Here is a 26,348-nt window from a genome sequence, read left to right as displayed (position 1 = left end):
CGTTACGATTCTTAAACTCTTAGCTTTTCACTAGGATGAAAAACAGGAGAATGGGGAAAAGAAGAAGACAGCGGTGATGACGATGGCAACGATGAAGAAGAGAAGGAGGGAAAGAGGAGGAAGAGAAAGCAATAGAAGAGGAAGAGGAGTACCTGCCACATACTTTCAGCTTAACAGAACCTATTATTTTCTTCCACCTCACCTATCCTTCACTCTCTCGCTACATATCTCAAACACCGATTATACGGTATAACGCTATAAACTACGCTTCACCACGCACAGTCTGACGTGAATACCCTCATCTACATACAGTTTCGCACACCGGATAAATCACGAATTAATAGTGCGTGCTTGCTACAAATGAAGCCCCACGAATGAAGCAAATGTAACTTAGAATCACACAGAGAAAGCATACAAATGAAAAATATATATATATATAATATATATATGTAATATACACAATACTCTAAAAGTGGAAATGAGGGGGGGGGGCTAATTTGAGCGTTATACACTGTTATTGAACGTTGTTACAAACGAGTTGATTATGAGTTCTTCACATTGCAAACAATAATACAAAATAAATTAGTCACTGGGAATAAAAAGAAATGGCAATAATAAAGGTTAAGTTTATCATCGATAGGATAACTGATCATACTAGCTTGCCATACGGGTAGCTGTATTTTGTTGAATAATTTAATCCAACGATTCCCCTCTCTCTCTCTGTACGGTGAATGGTGAGCTTCTAAATCAAGATCGATAAGAATTGCGTTTCCTGGAACCTATGAACCCCTGTCGCCTCGGTAATCACATTGAATTCTTTAATGTGACCGATTTCACACCTGCGTACGGATATATACACACGGAACGTGTTACTGTTAGTTGTGTGACCTCGCTAATACTATTTTGCAATCATGAAAACACATCAGTCTTCACACAGAAGTCAATTCAGTCCACATCGGACCAAAATATGTTACACGTTCTTGTGATGTAAATGTAACATCATTCACCATCTAGCTAACTGCTATTGTTAATCTTACATTTACATTTAACAACAACCCCACCGGCACCCGAGCATGCGCCTACAAATATCACTGCTCCTAATCCAAAACAAGAAGAAACATTGCACTAATATCAGCAGCACGCACGGTGGACGTTGGCAGCTATGAACGAGATTCCATGTGACGAGAATCAACTCGGTTGACGAAGCGTGGCAGTGATATAACACGCGATAAAGCATTACAGCGAGAGTCGGAGACACCGCTTTTTAACTAGAGCTACAGCCTACATCACAGGTCGTGTGTTATCTCAGCATAGATATAACGCTGCTACCGCTGCGTGTGCGCGATACCATGTGGTCATTCGTGCCAATCACTAACACAACATACGCTTCACAGGTAGGCAATGCTGCGCGATTCTCCGCCAGCGAACATGCTGGTATAATCCGTTTACAGGGTGGGGGGGGGCAATTTGCGTTTAAAGGTATAGTACACGCAAGCGTCGATCAGTTTGCTAACCACCACTTCCACACACCTTTACTGTGTAACTACAGCTTTCAGAAGACCCTGCACAGCAAACAGGCAAGAGAAATACGATGTTGATAGCTGCATAGCAAGTACCGAAATCGGAAGCTGCCGACTCCACTCTGTAGTATTATGCAGAGAGAGGCACAAACACCTACGCGTGGATTAGGTTATGGTCTATTGTGCGAACGATTATGACTACCCGCATTTCCTATCCGATGACATTGTTTTTGCAACTTACAGTCGTAATGTGCGATGGAACTAAAATGGTTATAAAACACAAAAGTTTTGAGGGAATTTCTTCTGTCGTCGGAGAAACTAAAACATCTGTTTAGCAAAAGAACCTCAAACACATAAGAATGAATAACTGCCAGGCATAAGAAATGCTACATACACAGGCTGGTATATTAGTTGCCAGTACAGCTTGCTTCCTGGTAAGTATCACAACCAGCTATGCACAATCAGTTAGCAAGAGTCAAGAGACTGCCTTCTCTATATACACAGCAGTAATATGCTGTGCCGTCTAACGGTTTCACTGTGGAGTGAGTATTCAGTGGCACTCATTCTAGCTTTCTCGCTTGTTATTCTTACTTACCTGGTATGGTGTGATGCTCTTTCCTGTACACCATGGACACCTGGTCAACCAGTGAGGGTCCCTTTGTTTTCCGACTCTCATAATCGTCATCCTCATCTGCGGGGTCCTCTCCAAGGAAGTTCACCTTTTCGTACAGATCAAGGAATCTGAAATTTAACAAAATAGAATGCCATGTGATATATTGACAGCAAATCGTTAGATTTCTGACATGTAAGTATATGTGGTATGTTTTATCGCTGATTACAGGCAGATATGTGAAGATTCTAGTAAACAACAGTATCATAAGCACACGACTAAACATCACATCTCAACTGTAAATAAATACTCATTATAGATAGGTGATAAAAGAAAGCAATGCATACACAAGGTATAGATCACGAGTTTATCATATAGTTAACACGATTCCCAGTCTCTTCAATCTTTCCAAATATCGCGTCTACATTCCCATTGCGACGCGTGCACACAGCACACGTGTACGCACCCACAACAGCTGCAGGCTAATCAATGAGGGAATCCCTCAGAGGAAACAAAGTCAGTGTTTCACACATCGCGACCAACGAGTTACTAGCTGCTTGCCGTGCGCTTCGAAGATCTGCCTTCACGAATACAACGATAGATATATATACTACTAGATATATCTACTAACTTAGAACCCGAGACTGTTATTCTTACGAACCAATCTGCCGTGCAATCAATTTAGCAATCTCACCGCAACATAACATATTCCAAGTTAACATTGTCAAAAAGAATAAGGGTTGTGACGAGTTGCCCATGGAACCATATATCCAACTATACAAGGCAGGTTCCATATTTAATTGGCATTTTCTCAAATGAACTGGGCGTTGCCAGAGAAAATCGGCATGTGCTGAAATTATCCAGATGAATCAAACGTAGATATTGATCACGAGTCATACTGTTGATACATTTTGGAGGCAGACACACATCTATGCGTAATAGTAATACTCAGGAGAACCATAGAACCTCAGAATACTAGAAACCATTACAGCAGTGCCACCAAGGCAAGCTGTTACGTCTGCAGTGCAAATGTTCGAGCACAAACAGTTTGTAACCAAACAGTTGGGCATAACATCACCCATTCTATCGAATGACTACGGACAAACATTCCATACAGCAGAAAATCAGACAGCATGAAACGTAACTGGTCAAATGAGAAGATACCATACATGGGGAACGCTGTGGATTATATGAACCTTGGCTGTATTGAGCTCAAAGGACTCTGAGTTCAAAGGTAAACCACGACTGTAGAGCTTCAAGAAGCGGTCACGTATTGCACGGTGGCTTGTACCGAGCTAGTCAAACACTAATCAAACGGTTCATGTTCAGAATCTGTTGCCAATTACCGGAGGAGAGAAAAATAATTATAGGCAACCGGCTTCACGAAATCACCTTGTCTGCTGCAACAGGAAACTACAGGAATCATTGCACATACAAGGTGACTCCACCACCTACGGAGGGCAGTGGAAACGAGAAACATTGCTGAGTGCCAGAGAGGGTAGAAAGAAAGTGGGAGGATGAAATCGTATACGTTTTAAGAGATAGACAAGAGAGTGAACAACGAGGGAAAGGAGAAATGACAAAAATGACAGGATATAGGGAGAGAACGATATAATGGACAATGTAAGCTTTCTCAGAAAGCATCTGCAAGTCTATACTGTCACCTAATAGGCAGAATGTTCGTACATCCACACGAATACCACCAGCAATGTTGAGTATGTCAATTACGAAAACAATAATTCCAATTGCCACTTGCTGGCTGTTTCACACATACACGTGGGCTGGATAATGTCTCGCAAGCCTGCTGCTCAAGTATACGTATTGATTTGAGAGACCGGGAGCGAAATCCTTGATTTCACGCAGGTTTCATTCCCATTACTCTCCACTGAATTTCATTAGTAGGTCACGCAATTTCTACAATCTCGCACAAGTGGATGATGAATACCACCAAGCTTTGGCTGGGTAGTAGAGAGAAACTATAACATGGCAAGTGTCAGATAACATCAACTTATAGTTATATGTATATTATTATTATATACCTAGTTTTACCCAATACGACTACGGCATGAACTAGAGTGAAAATGCTTTTAGCAGAACATTTATTCTGCACTTCTCCTTTCAGCCACTATGGTCAGATACATACAATATAAGCCTATTTATATATAAGGCATATCATGTTCCACTCCGCTTACTAACCTTCCTTTGCTACTAAATGTCTGTGACCGTCCTCCTCCAATAGGTGTTCTACGCCTCACCAGCTGACACACGCTTCAGGCTTTGCGACCCGTGCATACAGAATTAAATGAGAAAGCTCGCTACAAGCGTTTGCTTGCGATTCACTGACAACGGCTACAGTAATAACAGTTTAAGAGAGCACCGGCCGCAGCTGCTATTGATCTTCGCAGCTAGCTCTCTCAGCTTTCGCTCTGCTGTCGATGCTGAAGCTGATGCCGCTGCGGATACTGAAGCTGCTAGAACATCGCCTGCATTCACTGCTGTACTGCTGCGTGAGTTGCATCTTGAGCCACAGGCCTTTGATTTCTCATATCGTATACATTCCTCATCGTGTACTACGTATCGAAAACAGTTCTAACGTATTATGTACGTATATGTATGCAGAGACAATGCAAATTCCAAATAACGCTAATTCATCGATCGACCGCATACGTACACCGACAGAATTAATTAAACGGAGTAAACTTTTAGGTTTCCAAGATATCACTCCATATAATGGAGTAGTGTAACCAGAATTGATTTAATTGAATTTCCCCCCCCCCCTATATGCCCAGTCTGCTCTGATCTCCCAAAACATATTTATGATGGCAGGAAGTCAGATCACTATAGTGACAAGAATAAACAAACTCACAAAAATTGTTCACAATGAATATGATCGAATGTCGACATATATACACATCGGTCAGCATTGGCCGCACAGATGCGTTTTTTACTAACCAGTGTCTATAACGCTCTCGATGGTTGTGTAACGTTTAATTATTGTTTTATGTAGAAATGATGAAAGAAGGAATTCAAACTTGTGTAATAAAAACTGAATAAACTATAATAACTTGCACACAGTGTGGTCACATCTTGCATAGAGAGACAAAGACACGCGCACACGCGCCTAAGCGCGTGTGCTTACTCCCGCGACCACAACCAGACCCCCGACTCTTACATCGCTGTCTTATATTATATATTACCCCCAAAACCCCTACATCCTGAGCGCACATGTCACCCGTTCTCCCAGACCGCGTCCTACCTCCATTTCACAATGACCCCAGAAACGCCCGACCTAAAACACGTTTACCATTCTCCCTATAACATCAATCTAGCCGCACAAGATGCGCGACGCTCTGTCACCAAAACAACCCTGAGGCTAGCCGCACTCCGCGTCTCTAACTAATTTATGTAACATCTGTAAATCATATGTTACAGTTGTAATGTTTAAAAAAAACTATTCCAACCTGAAATGCCATTAAATCTAACCAGATGTTACAAAAACCATATACTAACCATTATGTATTAGGTTTCCCTATTTGGCTGTTGTTATCCCAATTATAGCAAAGAATTCCCCACTATATAGCTAATGCGAATGACACCAAGAACACGCCCAGTGTCCAGGCAATCTTCTCACAGACCTACCATAGACCGTTGGCCATAGACTGGTGAGATGCCTCTTGATTCTGTACACTGACCTCAAATCTTAATCAGACTCTGCATGACACTATTTATGGTATCCTTTGTTCCCTAAATGGTATCAAGAGCAGATAAAGAAGGAGAGCGTACAACGGTAAAATGCTAAAACCATGCTGCAGTATTAGTCAAATTAATAAACTTTTCCCGTTTTATTCTGACGATCCTTTGCAGTATTATTGATTAGCTGTCTTACCTTGTTCATATAAAACAAGCCGCATGTCCCTACGATGCCCCTACGCTGAGATAATGAGCGGTGAAAATCTGGTATTTTCGCCGAAACCCGACTAGACATTAGTCAGAGCTGCGTCTCTCTCGCGAAGTGATTCCAGTGTGTTGCTTCCGGTCGCCGCTGTGTAGCGCGATAGTGGCGCTGACTCACGTAATACTACCAGAGTTTACTATACATCCAGCGTGAGGTGGGCGTGAGGTGGGCACAGGTGGGGGTCATCACTATGGCAATCAATAACAGACGTCATTCGGGACACGCGAGGTTTCCCGAAGTTATAAACACTTCGAGAGATAGTCGCAGCTCTGACTAATGTCTAGTCGGGTTTCGGCGAAAATACCAGATTTTCACCGCTCATTATCTCAGCGTAGGGGCATCGTAGGGACATGCGGTTTGTTTTATATGAACAAGGTAAGACAGCTAATCAATGATACTGCAAAGGATCGTCAAAATAAAACGGGAAAAGTTTATTAATTCGACTAATACTGCAGCATGGTTTCAGCATTTTACCGTTGTACGCTCTCCTTCTTTATCTGCTCTTGATGGTATATATATAGATCACATAGCTGACATATTGGGATGTGGGGGTTGATTCTTAGTCGTCAATGCTAAAAAAATCCCTTTGTAACCGTAGCAAGTTTCAAATCTCAACGAAATTATTCACTCACAAATTAAAACAGCGTTCAGTAAAGACCACTGCGCTAACGCTTTTTCATGCGCACAACAATGAATTGTGCAATTTATTTAATTTCTGAAAATGCAAGTGAAATTGTACGCACACCTGTGGCGTGATTAATCCTGGACGCGGTGGCCCTGCGCAATTACTGCAGCAACTGCCTGCAGAGACTACGTGTCACTGCCGACTCACTCATATATACAGGGTGCGAAATTAACGCGAGTCCAGAGTCAAATACTCCCTGATTTACTGTCGGACTCCCTGATTTGACATATGCAGGAGTCCGTGTGACTCCCTGAAAATTCTGCTATACTAACTAGTTCATTCCAGAGCGGACTCCCTGATTTGACATATGCAGGAGTCCGTGTGACTCCCTGAAAATTCTGCTATACTAACTAGTTTGTTCCAGCGCACGGCCTCGCAGAATTACCATATTTTTTCAGCAAATCTTTAATTTGGAACTTCAGACTACGAACTCCCTCATTTTGCTGCGGACTCCCTCTTTTTCCGTTGGACTCCCTTGTGGGGGAGGGGGGCGTTGGACTCCCTTGTTCAAGTTAATTTCTACCCCTGTATATATATATACATATACTATGTATATATATATATGTGTGATTATGTGTCTATATTATATATATACACATGCTAGTACTACTACTGCACACGCGTAAACCACGAGTGCAATCTAATCCCACACAAGCACGCACGCACGCACGCACGCACACACACACACACACAGCTGCAGCGGCAAGGCCACTCTGCTTCTGTACGCTATGCTCCCCTAAGCTACTCGTACGATAAAACAAACGCACACGCTGCAAGCAGACATGTGAAGCGTTTATCAATCATAGCTCAGTAGTAGTATTTATTATTATACTCGTAGGTCACGTATATTACACTGACGAATCAATCGGGAATGACCCCTCTGTTGGTCGATGCAGGGCACTCATGCAGAAATGGGGATACACTGAAGATGGCCCAACCGAATGCTACTGCGGGGAGGACCAGACTATGGGACATCTCCTGAAATGCCCCCAATTACCAGAGCCCTGTAGCCCTGGTGACCTTGAGGCTTTCAACCACCGTGCCAGGTCCTGTGTGCTGCAGTGGCTAGACCAAGTGTAGTGTAGTGACCCGAGAAGAAGAAGACCCCTCTGTGATCTGCGGTACCATGCATAGGTTTCCATCGCAAAGTAAGTGCACGGGCTATATAGTAACACTGTCCATCGCAACATTTCTCGAATATCTCAGCCTAATACGTACACGCCTCATACCAGAGACTGCCCAGTCCACGCACACATTTGGGTATATAACTTAGCAATGAGTCAAAGGACTAATCACAATGCATTTAAAAAAACTCTCGTCTCATGTTACGATGCAAGCTTCTGGCGGAGTGTCTGGAAATTCACATGTCGTGATACGAGACAATAGATAGCCGACGACAAAGTTGCTGTGACTGAGTTTGACCCATCCACAACCCACGTATTTTGAAATGGAGAAGCGATCGACCCACTTCAAACTCGAGCTTGCACATGATCGGTTGTCAATCAACACAACGGCAGTGTATCAGGTGAACCTCGTATAAAGGTGACCGACAAATGCAGCTGATCGGCCGGCGCGTGTATGTGCCCACATATGTACAGAGGCACGCTGCTATGAATCACCACAGGCAGCTGACACATTGTGAATCAAGAATGGTGACAGCCACGTGAAGCCATTACTCATCGACTTCACTACGAAAGCAAGTTACCTAATCAATTAACTCAGCTCATCGATATCATAATGGTATGATCATTGGTCATTATGCCCGGCGCACACGGTGAGATTCGTGCTGAGCACGGAGCGTGTTTCGTGCTCAGCAGGAATCTCACACCCCCGCACACGGTGAGGTTCATGCTGAGCACGGATCTTACGAGCGGGTGCCACTGTAGCCTGTAGGTCATGTGACTGATCAAAATGGCGGAACCAATCAAAATGCGCCGCCACTGAGTGAGTGTGAGCAGGAGTCGCACATAACCCGCACACACTAAGCTTTCAGCCTCGCGAGACCAAAATTATCACACGCGACATATATTTTCCTCCCCACCTCGTGAGACCAAAAACTCACATAAATCGACGCCGTACACGGTGAGATTCGTGCTGAGCACGAAACTCACGTTCCGTGCTCAGCACGAATCGCATCATGTGTAGAAGGGCCTTTAACGACTGAAACACTTCCCAGTATCGAATTGGAACAAAGAGCAATCGTTGCTGCTAAACATTCACCTGCGCCGTCTCTGATTCAGATTGATTTATAATGAGGGGCTTGCACAACTCAGGATTCCCTAATTGAATCATTACGGCTGCCAAGCCTCCCTTTTCCCGTTTCTTATCTAGCTCACATTTTCATAACCAAACTCAGATGAATTTAAACTCTATTTAAATACAGCACCCAGACGAACAACGCCTTTCTATGTGCTTGAGTTACAGCAAATGATGTATATGAAGGAGGCGCATATTACAGCATACAGTCGTCTTTGAAAAACAGCTTAAAACTAAAAGAACAATATTTTGCTGTCTCCGTTATAAGTTACAAAAGCGTTACTGAATTTAGTGCAAGAACTTAAAAGGTGGTAGGTCGCAAATCACATCATTTTTAGCTGCATATACGCCTGCATTACAGCTGCTTTTCGAATAACATGAGCTCGATGGTTAAACTTTTTTAGACCCACACACTGCACACGCTATGCACACTGCATATATATACTAGCGATGCATACTGTATCTGTGCCAGGATCTCTTACCATGCATACCTCCCACCAGACACGAAGCATAAAAGCTTCTATTCAAGTCTGCTTTCAACATTATATCCAAGGCTGAGTAACAAATTATTCAGCACGACTCTATTCTATTTAGCTATTTTAAACAGAATAATTTTGTACGAAAGACTGTGCGAGGCACAGGCACTAAAAAAATACAAGAGCCGCAGAGCGTCTGGGCTCATCTGAGGTCTGTTGCTACGGTTATAAACGTAACATTTAAGTCGTGCGTAGTGACACCTTTGTTAGGCGCAGATACGCAGTTGCGTACACATAATTTCAGGAACCTTCTGAATTCTGCATACCTCCCAAATCCCATTGTTTGATACAAATCGCGTGCCTGAAACTCCGGTTTTATGGTGCATTGTGACACTATTCACTAACCCTAACCCAATTAAAAAATAATAATTGTTGTAAAAATTATGTTGCTATTAAATTGTTGTAAATAAATAATGTAAATATTTGCATTAATTGGAAAAAAATAGTTAAATGGATAAAGATAGAAAAATAGAAAAAACAGGTAAATCATAAAAAATCACATGGGATTCGATCCAACGACCTTTGAGCCATGACGCCTGTGCTGTACGCGTTCGGCTAGCCAGGCTTATTGGGTTTCTAGATTGACGCATTGAGGCAGTTCAGGAATCCATGTTTAACCCTCCTCTTGAGGGTCAAAAGGTTATCAGACACTTACTCTTCGCACGTCAGTCGAAAGCACATTTCATGGTCCTTTCAATAAAGTGATAAGAATGGTAGGTAAGCGCTGACACAAAAAAGTTTTCCACTCTGTCCATTAGGCCATGTCCTCAGAAAATGTCTGATATCTGACCTTTCCCCCTTGCCCTTTGACCTGTAACCTTCATTTTCGCACTGGTGATGGGTTTCCTGCCCATCATACTATACACCGAGCATAGGTCGAGCCGTTAACATTTGTGCCGCAATTCCGTATTTCCTGCTATACCTTAAAGGGAAAGTTTACTCTAGGTTCTAGGGTTATTTTCAGCTAATTTAGGTTATAATTACGCTACATAAAAAGTTTCATGGTTCAATCACCATAACAAACATTTTTTTTAATGTTTTAAAACTAACGACTACAGTTTTGATTACAACGACGGTTGGCCGCCACTCAAAAACGCGCCACAATCTGATAAGTTGCGCAAACCACTTTTCAGCCACAGGGCCTACATGGACCGAAGGTGCTTTCTTTATTTACTTCATTTAAAAGCAAAGGATTGTAAATATCTTTATAAACGACATATAGTTTTAGTTACATATGGATAAATTTGCCCCGTAAAATAAATATCGTGCGGTGGTTCGCTGTTAAATGCATTTAGGTATAAATATAATTGCACTTTGTGATTAGCCCCTCGGTCTGCTAACGTGGCCAAAATAAATTCGTCCAATACGGCACTGTTTTCGACCGGTGGCCAGCACGGTCGCGGGTGTCATGGCCGGCCGTTCGAATTTCGTAGCTGTTGATGATGTAATTAATTATATACAATTAAATTTAGGTATCTGGTAACAAATACGTGTGGGTATAGACGATTTGTTATACAGTAAGTACAGTTGTATGCAGTAAAATCTTAGAGGCTACTGTCCATTTAAGTAAAGGCCCGCTTAGGTCGGCCTTACGACCTAGTCACCGACAAGATTTGAATATCGTACGTCAAAAACCGGCCAGATCGCCGATAAAAACATCGGCAACCAAACTCGACATGAGTTCTCTTACAATCGAAAATACGGTCGCCGACTGTGATCGCAGGAATAGAAACGGTTCTATTTCTATGCGGCGTCGGCGACAAATCGTGAGTGGCAGCCAATCACCGCAATGTGTCGAGTCACATGATTATCAAGTCACGTGATTAACAAAATGGCAGCCTACACAGCACTCGTCAGCAGTTTACAAGGAGGAATTATTGCACAACCCTTTTCTCAAATATATATTAAGTTTTCCGTATATGATATATCACATAAATTTTTTTTCTGCACATGATTATAACGATTTTCAGAAAATTGAGGATAGATTTACGAAGTTACCTGATGTTTACTGGTAAGCGCCATTTTGTTGGTCCCTTACGTGACTCGTTTTATGTAGATTGGCCCGGCGTCAAGCTTACTCTGTTTGTGCTAAAAAACTGCTTGTGCTAGTACAAATACTGGGGCCGCGAACCCGTCTCCGTTTCCTGCAAGAACGCTATGATCTGATCGGCGATGTATAGCGTGAAGGCACTTCAAGTCGACGTGAGTGTTGCTACGCTGCTAATCGGCGATAAAGTAGTCGCCGATAGTCAAATCGTAGGGCGAGCAAGCCTTTAAGGGGGAAATATTCCCCCTCCGTTTACACATCTTGACCTTTGACCGCCAAATTTGTCATCCCGAGTCCTTTTCACGATCCCCCCCGCCCAACGTCCCGAATATCGTGACCGTACGTCGAGCGGTTAAGATTTGTGCCCAACTGTAAGTGTTGACGGACGGACGATCACGCGATTCTACAAGCTGCATCTAACTACGTCAGGTGAGCTAATAAATAAACAATGCTGCCATTCATTCACATTACAGCACTTGATAGTACTGGCAGATCTCTAACCTGCTTATTGTACTGCGAGGTCTCTCACTCACACGGGCTGAGGAAAACATACTCACACCTCACAGATGTCATTCACACCTTTCGTTCAAATCAGTTCTGTCCACTGTTGAAATTTTACTGTATCACAGCAGTGAGCAAAACCAGAAAGGCCTTTGATTTACCTCTGGCTATACACATTTTTAGCTTACATGCAGGCTTGCCTTTTACCAACAGCACACAGGAACGTAACCTAAAAACCACCTCTCAATACTTACTTAAACAAGCAGAACACAACTTTATGTGGAAACCTCTCTGTACAGTCTAGAGTCAGTCAGTACTAGTCATCATATTAACTAGCACTAGTTCTAGAAAATAAGCTGAACTAATCTACGACGTCTCTAATTTCACATCACATGCAGACGAACGTTCTTATTATATTGTCAAGTTAACCATAATCAGTGGTTACTCTTGGACACTCCCATCCGCATAAAGAAGTGATGTCAACAAGTCACACAACTTAGAAATGCATAACAGCCGTGTGCACTGCCGTGGGGTGAAATTGATGCCAGGACAGCATCGATAAAACTACGCAGCTACTCCCCCCCCCCTCTCTGTCGCTCGCTCTACATGAGATGAGATACACTAAGACAGGCTATTCCTGTTATTTCTTGTCAATATGAATCAGAAATTGCTAGCTACAGAGTAGCCGATGTAGAGCGATGTTAGCTTTCAGAGCAGGAGGGAGACATGCAAAACACTGCTGGTGCAGAAACAACGTACACCGTGTAAATGCAATAAAGTGGCATTATCACAAAAGGAAATCGATAGAAACCTCACATAAAGGCAGGGTCTCACAACAATAAAGCATCGAATAGAAGGCGACTGAGAAGCAACTTTCACAACTGTACTGTATAAAACGCAAATCTTCCTTATTATTTGAATACATTTTAGCCTGATTGTGAATTTCAATTTTCATAGTAACTCCGCATAGGGCGAGGGTAGGTGAGAGGAAGAGACAGGGTGAAAAGGAGATTCCAAAATACCTAATAAGTACCAAACCATCTCTGCACAAACAAACACTCTAACAGTAGTTCCCAGTTGCTTTTCAAAGGTACAGCAAAATATATTATAATGAAACTCCTGCCGCTCCACGAGTGGAAATATAGTGTAAAATATTTCCCCAACAAAACAGGGCTCAAACATACATTATTCAAAAATACATGTTATGGCAGGCAATTGTATTGCAAAATTGCATTAGTTACTTTAATTGTTAATACTAGGAAATTTTCAGAACAAAATGAAATTATTTGCCATGGGCGATTAAATATGTGATTTAGCAGACCACAGAGAAAATTATGAGTCAGCAGGTGGCGCCGCTGAGATCTGCGCGTATGCCTAGATAGCGTGTGCGTATGCCTAGATGGCAGTAATTTCTCACCAGAATTAATCATAAGCTTATTTCAGATGGCTTTGGACTACCGTTAGTACACAGCAGTTGCAGAGAGCTGAGCATATATATACGTCGTGAATATACTAGTATAAGGGCTCACTTCTACGTAGACTCACAGATGTGGCCGTGTTTAACCATTAGTTAGCGCCTATAACAACGATAGCCAGCCACCAACGCATGATTATCAGCAGAGGTGCACAGCTGTAGTAGGCGCGCGGCACGTGACAAAGACAGCCGCCACTAGTGTCTGTCAACAATAGGCAGGTGGCACTCGCCCACCCGCCTGTGTAAAGAGCGCGCGCTGTGTAGCCGCACCGGCCTCACCTACGTACACCCCGCTATTAACTTCCCACGCGCGGGCAAATCGACAGAAAGGGTTTATAATTACCTACATTGATTAGACGCATAAAAATGAGATAGGCATCGTACTAAAATGGCTAGAAGGACACGAGAATCTATACGTCTATATATACAATCTACAACATATTTCAGACTGAACTGACAGAAAACGTGATAAATAATATGACTTGTATTATTGATATTAATTGATATTTATTTTATGATTTAAGGGTGAGTGGTCTTGACGAAGCAAATGGATTGCACACAAAGCATTGATTCCACGAGTAAAATATGCTTTGGGAATCAAAACCGCTAGCACTGCCTCCGAGAACAGGAACAAGTGTCTGAGTGAAAATTGTCTTCTTCCTAACATCTCGGAACAAACCGACTCAAACCGTTCCAAGGCATACACACACTCGCATTCTCTATTTCACACGTTGAGCGTTATTTTGCATGATGTGGTTCTGACACAACAACAACAACAACAACAACAACAACAACAACAACAGCAGCAATAATAATAATAATAATAATAATAACAACAGCCTGATCGGTGACAGCGCGGTTGCTGAGTGCATAGCTCACGAAGCGCGACCGCGACAACGCCGCAGCTTTCGCGAGAACTCCCGCGCGCACGGCGCAGCGGTAATGAATGACTTAGCGTCGGACGCAACCAAATCACCTTCCCTCCCTTACGTTGGATGGGCGGGCGGGCGGGCGAGCACAATCAATTCGCGGCTAGAGGCACATACGTGCTTGATCAGCTGGCGCATTCATTGCCGGGTTGCTAAGAGAACAGCTGCTGCTGAGAGAACGATCCGTCGCTCACTCACATATGACAACGCTGCGCGCGTGCGCTCGGCGGGTGCCATGGAGCCAGGCCATACTCCTCACTAGAGGCTTCAGCGCGGCGTGTAAACACCACTGCTTCCTGACAGGACCCGTGTATACCGTTTGATCACAAACAAACGCGTCGAAGCACCGACAACCAGCGACCATCATGTGTTCGCTAAGGATTGGGTTGAGGCTCAACGAAATGCAAAGGAATCTAGCGTTAGGTTTGTACAATTAAATTTCATTCATGATTGGCAACCGAATTGGACGCCATTCGACTGTTCTGCCACATTCCTCTCCCTCCTAACCAGTTCAACAAGCAACAAGCCCGATGTGGTTCTTCCATTACAGTCAATTACTTGTTTCAGAATTCCATCATCAAGCATCTGCTGCCTGTCAGACGATAATACAATTTTTTACCATCAAGATTCTTGGCTTAGCTACATATCAACTGACGATATTAGTTGTTACAGACTGTAGACTTTCGACTGATCAACTGGTTATAAAGGGAAAACAGCCAGTGTAGAAAGAGCTTTTGGCTAGATTAACTATATGCGCAATAGAAACTCCTCTGCCTAAATTATAAAAAGCATCTGGATAAAGATAACCATGTTCAGTAAGACTGTCATCGATAACCACCTCATCGATAAATCGCGATGGATTTGCATCCGATATCGATATCGAAAAATAGCGATCCGATACAGTGTATCACAATAAAGAGTTGGTACATCCTTTTTCTGGTAAAAGAGTGTTGTTTATTACTTTTTGTGGCTAAAATGTAATAAGCGAAGCATCGGAGCATTTTTGACGGAGCGCCGCCATTATCGGAAGTAGTGCAGGGCGCATGCCACTGCGCATGCATACAGAGACAATCAATAACTGTGGTGTTCTATTGTCTCTGGTGCGTATCCTGTCTCACTGATCTCTATAATAAAATCTGTCTACCGGAAAAGCATGTCTGCTGCTTCGCCATCGCCGTGACGCCAGGTCAATCTGGTTGAATTCAGGTAAATATACTTCGCCCATGTTGCATTTAAGCACAGCGATGTATAAAATGCATAGTTATCATAAGTAGAATACAATACATGTATTCTCAAATAAGTTATGTATGAGTTTACTGTTCTTTCACGGCTCTGTATCAGTATTTTCGTAGTTACGCAGGGGTTGAAATTAGAGTTTTATTATGGTATCCACGCATTACATATTAAATCGAATCGGATCGAAATATCGAAAAAATATATATCAATAATCGAATAGAAATAATTTGATACCAATTACAGCCCTAATGTTCAGTTTGAAAAAAGTTAAAACATAGGAAACATACGAAACCACACCAGATATTACATATATCGGACCAAAAACCAAGCATGAGAACCCTACACAGACTTGCTTCATACCTATACACCAAGCACTACACCAACACACATAGTCATGCTTCATATGTAGGTACCATTAAGTTAGGCATTAACCCATAAATATACACAAGAACTTTAACCCGTTATCGCTTGTAGTTCTACTAGGGCCTTCACGAAATTGCAGGTGTAGTACAGTTGGAAACTTGGGTTGGCAGAACAATGCTCAACATTATAAGATATATATAGGAAAAACTCACATATGTACACACGAACTTTAGGCAATATTTACCTTGCGGTTTATGGGTGCAGTCACCAGCAGTTTGTATCTGCCAGCATACAGGGACTACAGAAAGTTGTTAGCTTGTTCTGCAATTCCCTCTTCTCTTTTAACACGACGCAATTTAGCTAGCAATGCAAATTTTGCCACAATAACACACAATTGTGATAGCTATTACATGTATGAATCCAATTCCACACCTTACTAGGGGAGGGATGATAAAACAGATACAAATACTAAAACTAACATCACGTAGTTAATGTAAATTTCCACGTTTGCTCCTAAACCTTTGTTAACAGGAATCACTCCTAGGACGATAATTTTAAATCCTAGCAAATTTGTTCATAATCCTTAGCTTGTTGACCTAGACATAACATAAATAATAAAATCATACAACAGGGTTTCTTCTGAGGAAAAATGAGACAACGGAGATAATGGCCAGTTTGGGGGAAAAACGCGCAAAATGGTTTCAGAGGCGTGTTTGCGCGTCTCGAGGACCTAGCAAACCGAGCACCGCAGGAGCTCGCCCAGCTAGGGGGGTCCGGCGGCACGCCCCCGGGAATTTTTGAAAAAATGGTGCATTTTGGTTCATTCTAAGCTATTCTGAATACATTGTATGCCTCTTAAATCTCTTTTTCAAGTTGTCAAAAGGAACAAATAAACTATGAATATGAAATGATACAAGTATTCACATTTAAAAAATAGTAATACCATCATGAAATGAACTGCGATTTTATTTCAATGAAAGCACTTTCCTGGTGTAGTATACAAACGAACACCCATGCATATGTATGCATAGGTATAGCGCCCTTAATTCGCTGCTGGAGTCAACATGGCACCTGTGGCGCTAAGTATGTGACCAATCATCTTCCTAACCTGTGTTTATCTATAGGCCTAGTATCGTAAGTACGCTGCATTGTGTTTTACGTTTGAAGCTTTATTTCGATTTTAGTACAATAAAGTGTAGTTTATTGATGGAAGAACAGCGATTTTCGTCAGCGAGGCGGTGTTTTTGACAAATTTCTGTGTTGCGGCTGAAAATTTGAGCGAGGCGCGTGTTAATGCAGGGGAAACACTGTATTTATTTTTGGGTTGACACTATTTTGACAATGGCGGGTAAATACAGGAACAATTTCGTGTTACAATAACTTTTTCTGGAAGTCCGAACGCACTACCTTTTTAATGCTGGGTATTACACGTGCTTAGTTACAGCCTTAGCAATGTTTTTGACAATACTCCACCCGTATGGTATTACTAGTCCCAAGTTTTACCATAGTTCCCATTTAAGACTCGATCTGACAACAGGCTCCGGGTACATGTATTGATACTGAAGCATAAATAATGTGATAGCAAGGCTGAAAATTGGCAATAAACAACACAACCAAGTTCCCCATACGTACATGTCTTAAGCCATTCCCAAGTTCACTAGGTCAAAATTTCCCATTCAATTCCAGAGACCAGTAGCACAAAATGGGTAACTAACCTCACCAAGTGAATATTACCGTCACGCATCATCAAAGAAATACAAGATATCATGTTAGGCTTATACCAACGTTTCACGCACCGAATAGAAACTTATATGTCTACCGCGACAGTGCACGCTCATAAATTTGCTTTATATGCTGCAGATAGCTGTAACCCTACTGTTTCCGTTGACAGTGGTCAGTGATTTATCCCGCAGTACTTTCTAGCTTTGCTAGCTATGTCGTTCTCTATCTGCACCGTTGCTGCGAGAATCAAGCTCTAACATTGGATGAGAATGACACGGGATGGCTGACCTGGGCTCAAACAGAGTATTAACGGCTGCTGATTTCAACTCTCGGCTAACACACCAGTGGCTACCGTCGACTACGACTGTAGAGAATTTCCCTGCTCGGTGAGATAAAGCCACATTGACATAGCCACGCATTTCCCTCAACATTGAATCGACACCGCTAGTCACGGTACATCACGAATCGATACTCGTCAAATGTCGTCATAATCAGATTAATTAAGCGCTGGGTGCGGAAAATACACGCCCGTGCTTTTTACGGCCGCTGTGTCTGCAAATTGTCGATTCTCTATCCCGAACAACCGTAGCAGCAGCAGCAGCAGCAACAACAGCAGCAGCAATAGGATCACTAACAACGACGGGTGCCGTCGCAGAGTTAAAGCGTAATCTAACCGGCTCCATCCTTGCGAGCTATATGTTCAATCTCTGCCGGTGCGTGAGTGTATAACCTGTTAACCGGGGCTGCAGGGAGTCAACAGCTGCGCGACGTGACTCTAACGACAGCACACATATCGATTCGTTATTGTTGGGCTCCGATTTATGCCCCGCCAAGCGCCACCACACCGCGAGCAAAGATACCAGCAGGCCACCTAACGGCCTCTCCACTACTGTAATTAGACGAATTTCGAATCCGTAACAACTACCGATGAGACCAGTTGCCGGAACTCGATAGACAATGCCGACTAGGATGTCGGATATAATATTAACAGGAGTGAATAATAGAGATCTCTATTATTCACTCCTGATATTAATAAGCAGTGCCGATGCCATTCTATTAAAACTTGCGTTGATCATCACAACACAGTGGTGTTGCACGACCCACCCAGCAGCAGTTCTGTAGTAAGACCAGCGTAGTGACTCACACCTGTACTACACACACGCACGAACGCACGCGTGCTCATACACACAAACAAACACACGCGCGAGCGAGCGAGCGCACGCACGCGCACATAGTAGACACGCGCGCACGAACGCGCACACATATATATGGTGCGTTAAACACATGGCCATGTACTGGTCGGAACTTCGAATGGTGAAACAGTTGTGCCAGTTCATCACGCGAAACTGTGTGTATACGAACATAGCGCATTTGCGCACATGTGCATCCACCCATAACCGCTAAAAATTACTTGCCTATATAACACTTACTAGTGAAGCAACCAAATAGTGCGTCCCCAGCACATTACCACCCACATGCACGGCGGCGTTATCACAGGTACACACAGATATCGGTCTTACAGCTCTCTCTGCCCATGTACTGTACACAAATGTGTGCACGCATCCACCACCGCTGCACAGCTGCTCAGTGTCAACACCACTCGCTGTACAGAAGTAAATATCGCCAAATCTATACGAGAAAGCAGTAGTCATAAGGCAACTCACCAAGCATAGCATCATCGATCACATGAGTAAGGAAGCGGAATCATGGGGAAACAAGGTCGAAAACTATATTTATTGTTTAATGTCCGATCGGTTATTAGAGACAAATGAGAAACAAGATAGTCACATTCTCACCAATTGCCAACTTGCAAACTGCTTTTACCATATATTATGTATGCAAGAATAATGAGCACAGACATGACTGTACGGATTGTGAGATGTGTCAAATGAGAAACTACCTATATTTAATTCGGACAATCCATATTATAGCATCACACACATTTGTAATCTTGAGCTCAGCAGCTAGGATATATTGTCATCGCATGCACATTGTGACATGCTTATTTTGAAACACAGTACCATTTTTGTCAGTGTACAGTCAGGTTTGTACGTGGACAATGCCCTGATGATCATATTATGAATTATTGATCACACACCCAGCATTTCGCTGGTAGAACTGGCTTGACTAATCGTGCGCAAAAAAGGAAACTAAATGTGTAACCTATATTTTCCATGCTTTTGTTCTCATTTCTCTACTCTTTTTCATTGCTTCAATTGTTATTCGCACGATAAACGGAGAAGAGGAAGTGCAGTGAAACGCGACTGACAAGGAGAGAGGCGTCACGACAAGGTAGGAGACACGTGTAGCACTTCGTACTGCACGTTGCTTGCCTGCATCAGCGAGCATCCACCCAATCAGGCAATCCAAGGCATTGCAAGCATTCTCGCGCCTTTCGGATTCACAGCAAACCCGTTGCAAAAGCTGCTCTAATTAAATACTGAAACTGAATAACAAAACTATTGATTTTGTCGCTTGGCAAAAGTTGCACGCGACAAAATAATTTGCATATAATGCGGGACTAGACTCGTGTATTTACTAAAGGCAGTCGATGAGTTGCTCCCCTTTACAACGATGTATATATATGCCATTTAGGACGAAATTAACACGAGTCTGGGGCCATATTTCTGCTTTACTTTCAGACTCCCTGGTTTAACATCAGCAGGCATCTCTCACTGACTCCCTGAAGATTCTTAAAAATATATCAAATATCCAAAAACAGTGCAATGCTGCTTTCAGTTTTTTCAAAATATTCTATAGCAATGTACAAGTAGATAAATTTATTTCATTCTGGCATGTTATTTTAGGTTTGAACTTTAGACAACCCCATTTTGCTGGAGAATTCCCCCTTTATTGGATGAACGAATACATAGCATTCCCTTGGCCTTGGTCAAAACTTTTATCCCTGCCTACGTGAGGTAAGAACAAACCTGAAGTATGAACAGATTGAAGTCAGGCAAACTACATACACACAAGAATACTACATACAAATTCACAACAAGACAAGAGTCAGACAGACAGTCAAGACAACATAACAATAAAGCGGCATTCAACCCCACAAATAAGAGAAATTGCATTGTCAAAATGCTTTTTTTTAACCATTAAGGCTGCAAATATTATAAAGATCACACCTACCACCGCAGCTACGCGCGCGCGCGCGCATGTATGTGTGGATGCGTGCAATGCATGTATATGCCTTATGCCCCTATGCACAAACAAAATCTATGAACAGAACACGGTTTGTTCAAAGAAGATAGAAATACACCCAACATTATCCCACCGTTTATGTCAGTCCTGTAAATAGATGGCAACGTTGTTATCGCAACACAACGGTCGATCAATACATTGCCTCCGCCAACACAGCCCGTCTTCTGACTCGCATATATATAATTACACAAAATAGCTTATAACATTTCTTAGATTTACAACCCTTGGGGAGCAGCAAGCAGAATATTCAGAAATTAACTCGACCAAGACATAATAACATATTGACTTTTACAGAGTACTTCTGATGAGTCATATCTGCACAAAAGCACAAGGTATCAATAGGCAGCTGGAATGTATCGGAGTAAGAGTCATTCGATGATTCAATGTACAGAACTGACAGCATACTACAGGTGAGTAAAGAAATTATATGTAAGTAATCCTGGGACATCTTCCCAAATTATTCTGCTTTGCAAACTTTCAGGACAAGAAATTTCTTCACAACACATTTGACTGACTACATTCAATCAATACCATTCCAAAATACATTGAAGAAATATTAGGAAATGTGTTTTAGCAGTAAACGCCCCACATTCACTTATTAGCTGCCCGTGAAATGGACAAAATAACACATGCTCCGATCAGAATGCCATCAAAATCTTAACAGCTACATTGAAACCATACTCCCCTTTGAGGTACACCCCATAAAAGTGGTTAGCTCTTTTGTGGCTTCAGTGGTGGGTGGTCGATGCCATGTACACACGCACAGGCACTCACACGCACGCACGTATGCATACACCTGCTACCGTTTGCAACACGAGAGTACAAACGTCGTGAATGAAATACTTACGCATGCCAACGGTCAATATTAAAGCATCACACCCACTCACACGTGACCGTGATGCGTTCACTGCCGGGTGTACATGTTACAGCAGCAGCAGCAGCAGCAGCACCAACACAGCCTCTACACTACACCACGCTCACTCTCTCCACCCAGTGCAATATCGCCCACACATGGCCCACTTGTGACCTCTACCACAGCAGCCAGCGAGAGCAGGAGAGCTATAGTAACAGTACGCACCCGCTGGAACAGCTGATCTGACCGGGGGACTCTTACACTACGCATGAGCAAATACTAGTTAGCTTACGCCAGATTACCAAGTATAGACCGACCATAAAGAAAAGCACCTCTTCCGCCTTGAACGGTTGAACCCTGGCTTCACCGCAGAACACGAAAGCGAAACACTTATTCAATCTATGCACAATCACACTGGTACGATAACCTATTAATGACTGGAACATACTGTATATATATATTATGTATATTACGACATATATATACGTAGCAAGTCTCTTCATGCCTTTCCATTGGTTCATGTTCATCTCAAGAACTTTGATCATTCTTACTGCACAGTTACAGCAACATAGAGAAAATAATAATTCCTTCTTGCTTGTGCATTTTTTTTCTCTGCTTGCAACCTACCATTTGTTTGTGTTTGAAACTCACAACATTAGGATGAAAACGTATAGGAATTGTTCACGAGGCAGTGCGAAATTCAAATTTTTTTGCCTGGTAGTTACACGGAATACTTAATTTTGTAATCTGGTAGCCTATGTCACACCATAAGTAACAAACACGGCTCGTCCATGTTACTGATTAACGTGCGTGATAACGAATATTTGATAATTGGTGGTTTCATTTACATAAAATCAAGTTATAACAACTTGCAGAAAAGTGTGTCTTTGTGTTAGTCAAAAACTAACGGTGCCTAATTTTGTTGACCCTGACTGTCAGATAGTCCTCCTGAATAGTTTTTACTAAATTTAACTCGCCCGTGAATAAATCTGGTAGTTTCAGACTATGGACTGTATGAACAATTACTGTGCTGACAAACCCACATTACTTGCAATAAAAAATACACACGCACGCACACGCACGCACACATATACACCTATGAATCGTACAGATTTTCTTACCGGATGTAAATGTGCTTAAGGGCTTCAGTTGCATTACCGCATGCTCTTGGTAAATGAAATAGTCCCAGAAGTTCTCCCCATCGCTCTTGGTCACTGACCTTAAAATTAACCAAAGAAATAATCAGGTGGGTGTGCATGCATGACTATGGCAAAATTACATGCTCCCATGGCTTTCATGGGTCAACAATTCTATACGAAATTGTGCCAAATTTAATTAGATATCATTCCATCCTTTAATACCCTAGTACTACGCAAATATCACACCATGCATATATATCAAAAGCTAATAAATACATAGAGTGTACAACGGGAAAACGGGGAAATAGTGCTATTTCACAGCAATATTATTCTACTTTGCCTGCGAGTCCAGAATAAGTTCATGGTATTGCATTTAGCAGCATTCTTTGCTCTCTAAAACAAGACCAACCGCTTGTCTCTACGCTACTCCTAGGCCGAGATATTGGCTCGTAAACCTTCCCTCCCACAGGCCTCACGCTGTCTCGCATCCAGATTATTCCCGAACCTTCTCATGCTTAATGATTCTGGCTATCGTGGCGCCGCTTGGAGCGCTGATAATTGATGTCACATGCCCAAATTTGGTACTCTTACTACACCATAGTAACTGAGCTGCGTTGTAGAAAATTAATTTAGAAAACAAGGCTCCATCATTACGGGCATTAGCCTGCTAGAAAAGATAATGGGAGATAAGGGCCTAGGTGATGCCCTGAAAGTCACCGATGATAACCGAAACGCCGTTCATTCATAAAGTCATCGCGGAAATAAAGAACTCTCACGAAGCGACTTTCCTAACCTGCAAAAGGCAAGAAGGTTCGGGAATAATCTGGATGCGAGGTGACGTGAGGCCTGTGGGAGGGGAGGTTTACGAACCAATATCTCGGCCTAGGAGTATCGTAGAGACAAGCAGTTGGTCTTGTTTTAGAGAGCAAAGAATGCTGCTTAAAAGGCAATACCATGAACTTATTCTAGATTCGCAGGCAAAGTAGAATAATATTGCCGTGAAATAGCACTGTTTTCCTGTTGTACACTCTAGGTGTTTATTAGCTCTTGATATTGATATATATATAATAACATATATCTATATACCCACTTCCTGGTTACAAGCTGATGCTTGTTACCATCTGCGATATCAAATCACAACCAAAATTCTTGTTGGTTGTGAAACCTAGTGGGATTCCTACACAGTTACTCATTAAACACGATAACTTCAAAAACTAGCAAATACATGCAAATTATGTATAGCAATTATTAAATACTTATGTGACAGATCAAAGGCTACCTAGACGTATAAACGGTCAGTTTACATCTGTATGTATGTGCGCAATATGTAAGCATGTTGTGTGCATGCGTGTGTGGGTGCAAACAGGTACAGATAAGCTACTGTAATTATTTTAGGAAGACAGCATACATAAATAAGTCTGGCACTGTCTACACACATTCCTACGCATACACCTTCACCTGTACATGATATAAACATAGTAGGTTTAACAGGATTAAACAAACTGACATTGTCGAAATCAGTAGGATTAGTCTTATCACTAAGTGACCTGACATAGACTGGCAGTTACACACTTCCTTTGCAAAATCTCCTCCCAGGGCGCAAAATTAGCACCGACCCAATGGCATATGCCGGCAAATTATTTGGAGGGCCAGTAACATTGGCAAAACACCGGCCCTCTGAGCTGGTGGTTTCAGCCGTGATAGCGAATACCTACATATTTATTGATAGCATTAATGAGCAAATAGCCTACATTACTGTTTTACTTGAAGGATATCACACCATGATTTATCAACATTTTACAAATTTGAAATCGAGAGTGGAAGCGTGACACATGACAGTAACAAAAACACTTTGGACATCAATCACGATCTGCATGATAGTCTGTTTAATAGCTACTAAGCGATGCTGCACACTACAACATTTTTTGGACAAACAAGACTCAGTCAGTCTTCTTTATTTTCAAAAAAACAAAATCAGAAGGCCGGTAAAAAAAACTGCTGTTACCAGCCCCTGGGACAGTAAAAAAATCTAAATTTCATGCCCTGCCCTCATCCTTATAGTTTATTTGGAACAAAATCGCCAAATGCACATATGCTGTACCAAAGCACACACAGGAGAACACTGCTCGCGGACTGCATCAGTGCATGCAATGCGCAGCTGATCTAAATCAATCCCACACAGTACAGTGGCTGCATGTGCAATAATGTCTAGATGACCTAAGCTGTGGAGGTAAATTTGAACTTGAACTGTGGAGCAGTGTTGTAGCGATAGTAGTCACGTGACAACAGTCAACAGTTAAGCACTGAATTAGGTAGGCCTACCTTGTTCCAGCCACCCAACGACGTTACTTTGTGGTACAGCAGATGCAAGTCCACTTCCCTGCCACTTATTGTAGGTAAACGACTCAGAGGAGTTCTGTAAATACAATAACAAGCACACATAAGGAAAACTTGGGATGATCCTGATTAATTTTATTAGAACTCAGACATTAAAATAGGGATATATAGGTATCAACTATCATTACTGAACTGCTTACCTCCTTGACGAATGAAATTGCTTCAGCTCGTCGAGAAATGCCTGCTTCTCCCTTTCGTATGTCAAGGGATCTTTACCGAGTTCTTTGGCCATTTCTACGCACGAAATAGGTTACCGCTTATCCCTGATCGATGCTACACTTGTCCGTGTATATTGATAAACTGAATAATACGGTACGCAGTCACTCATGCACCTAAAATGAGCGGGGGAAAAGAAAGAAAATTCACAAAATTATTCTAACGACAGTAGGATAGCAACGCAGACATCACATCACTCTTTAAATGTGTCCTCCGGCGAAATCGGACAATGCACGATCCATATGAACATATTTACCAATACGATAACATCCTAACGATCTATCGCTCATAAAAATAGGCGCCTATGCACAGCACACAGTGGATATAGGATCAAATACCGAGCCATAGTAGACATTCACTGTGTAACAAAAACCATAATGAACATGTCGAAAATGTCATTGCATCGCAGAGGGGTGTTGGCTATTCCTCATTCGTTCCGACTCACGTAGCAACATGGCGCCAAACAGCAAAAATTTCCACCTAGTTCCAGAAACCATCGCCAGGTAGCAGCAGCTCCTTATCATCAAGAGAGATCAAATTTACCGAAATATTTTAGTGTCTTTTGCTAATATAATTAATTTTTTCATAGTATACGACGAACCCAGAGAATCATTCATTTAAACGCAGGTGTTCACTCTGCCTCCCTTTATAATCCAAGCGCTTGGCCATCTATATGTATCTCTCCATACCACACCCGTATTT

The 26,348-nt window shown here is 42.3% G+C and overlaps 1 protein-coding gene across 3 annotated transcripts in view; it reads right to left on the bottom strand.

Moving 5' to 3' along the window:
• The window catches only part of LOC106813343 (AT-rich interactive domain-containing protein 2-like), a 41,028-nt gene extending 14,952 nt beyond the window's left edge, over window positions 1-26,076 (bottom strand). Inside the window, exons 1-5 of one of the 3 annotated variants that reach the window (XM_014817482.1) lie at window positions 25,985-26,076; window positions 25,571-25,762; window positions 25,356-25,449; window positions 23,016-23,113; window positions 2,116-2,261 (exon numbers count right to left, since the gene is read on the bottom strand). In XM_014817482.1, coding sequence (XP_014672968.1) covers window positions 2,116-2,261; window positions 23,016-23,113; window positions 25,356-25,449; window positions 25,571-25,662 — 430 coding nt within the window. In that variant the 5' untranslated portion in view covers window positions 25,663-25,762; window positions 25,985-26,076. Of the gene's footprint in view, window positions 1-2,115; window positions 2,262-23,015; window positions 23,114-25,355; window positions 25,450-25,570; window positions 25,763-25,902 lie in introns of all 3 variants that reach the window. The other 2 variants (XM_014817489.1, XM_014817473.1) reach the window with 2 other exon arrangements.
• Between the last annotated feature and the right edge of the window lie 272 nt (window positions 26,077-26,348).

Source organism: Priapulus caudatus, unplaced genomic scaffold (assembly GCF_000485595.1).
Source record: "Priapulus caudatus unplaced genomic scaffold, Priapulus_caudatus-5.0.1 Scaffold23, whole genome shotgun sequence".
NCBI lineage: Eukaryota > Metazoa > Priapulida > Priapulimorpha > Priapulimorphida > Priapulidae > Priapulus > Priapulus caudatus.
Note: the sequence above shows the minus strand (reverse complement) of the source record. Positions and strands in the feature narration are given on the sequence as shown.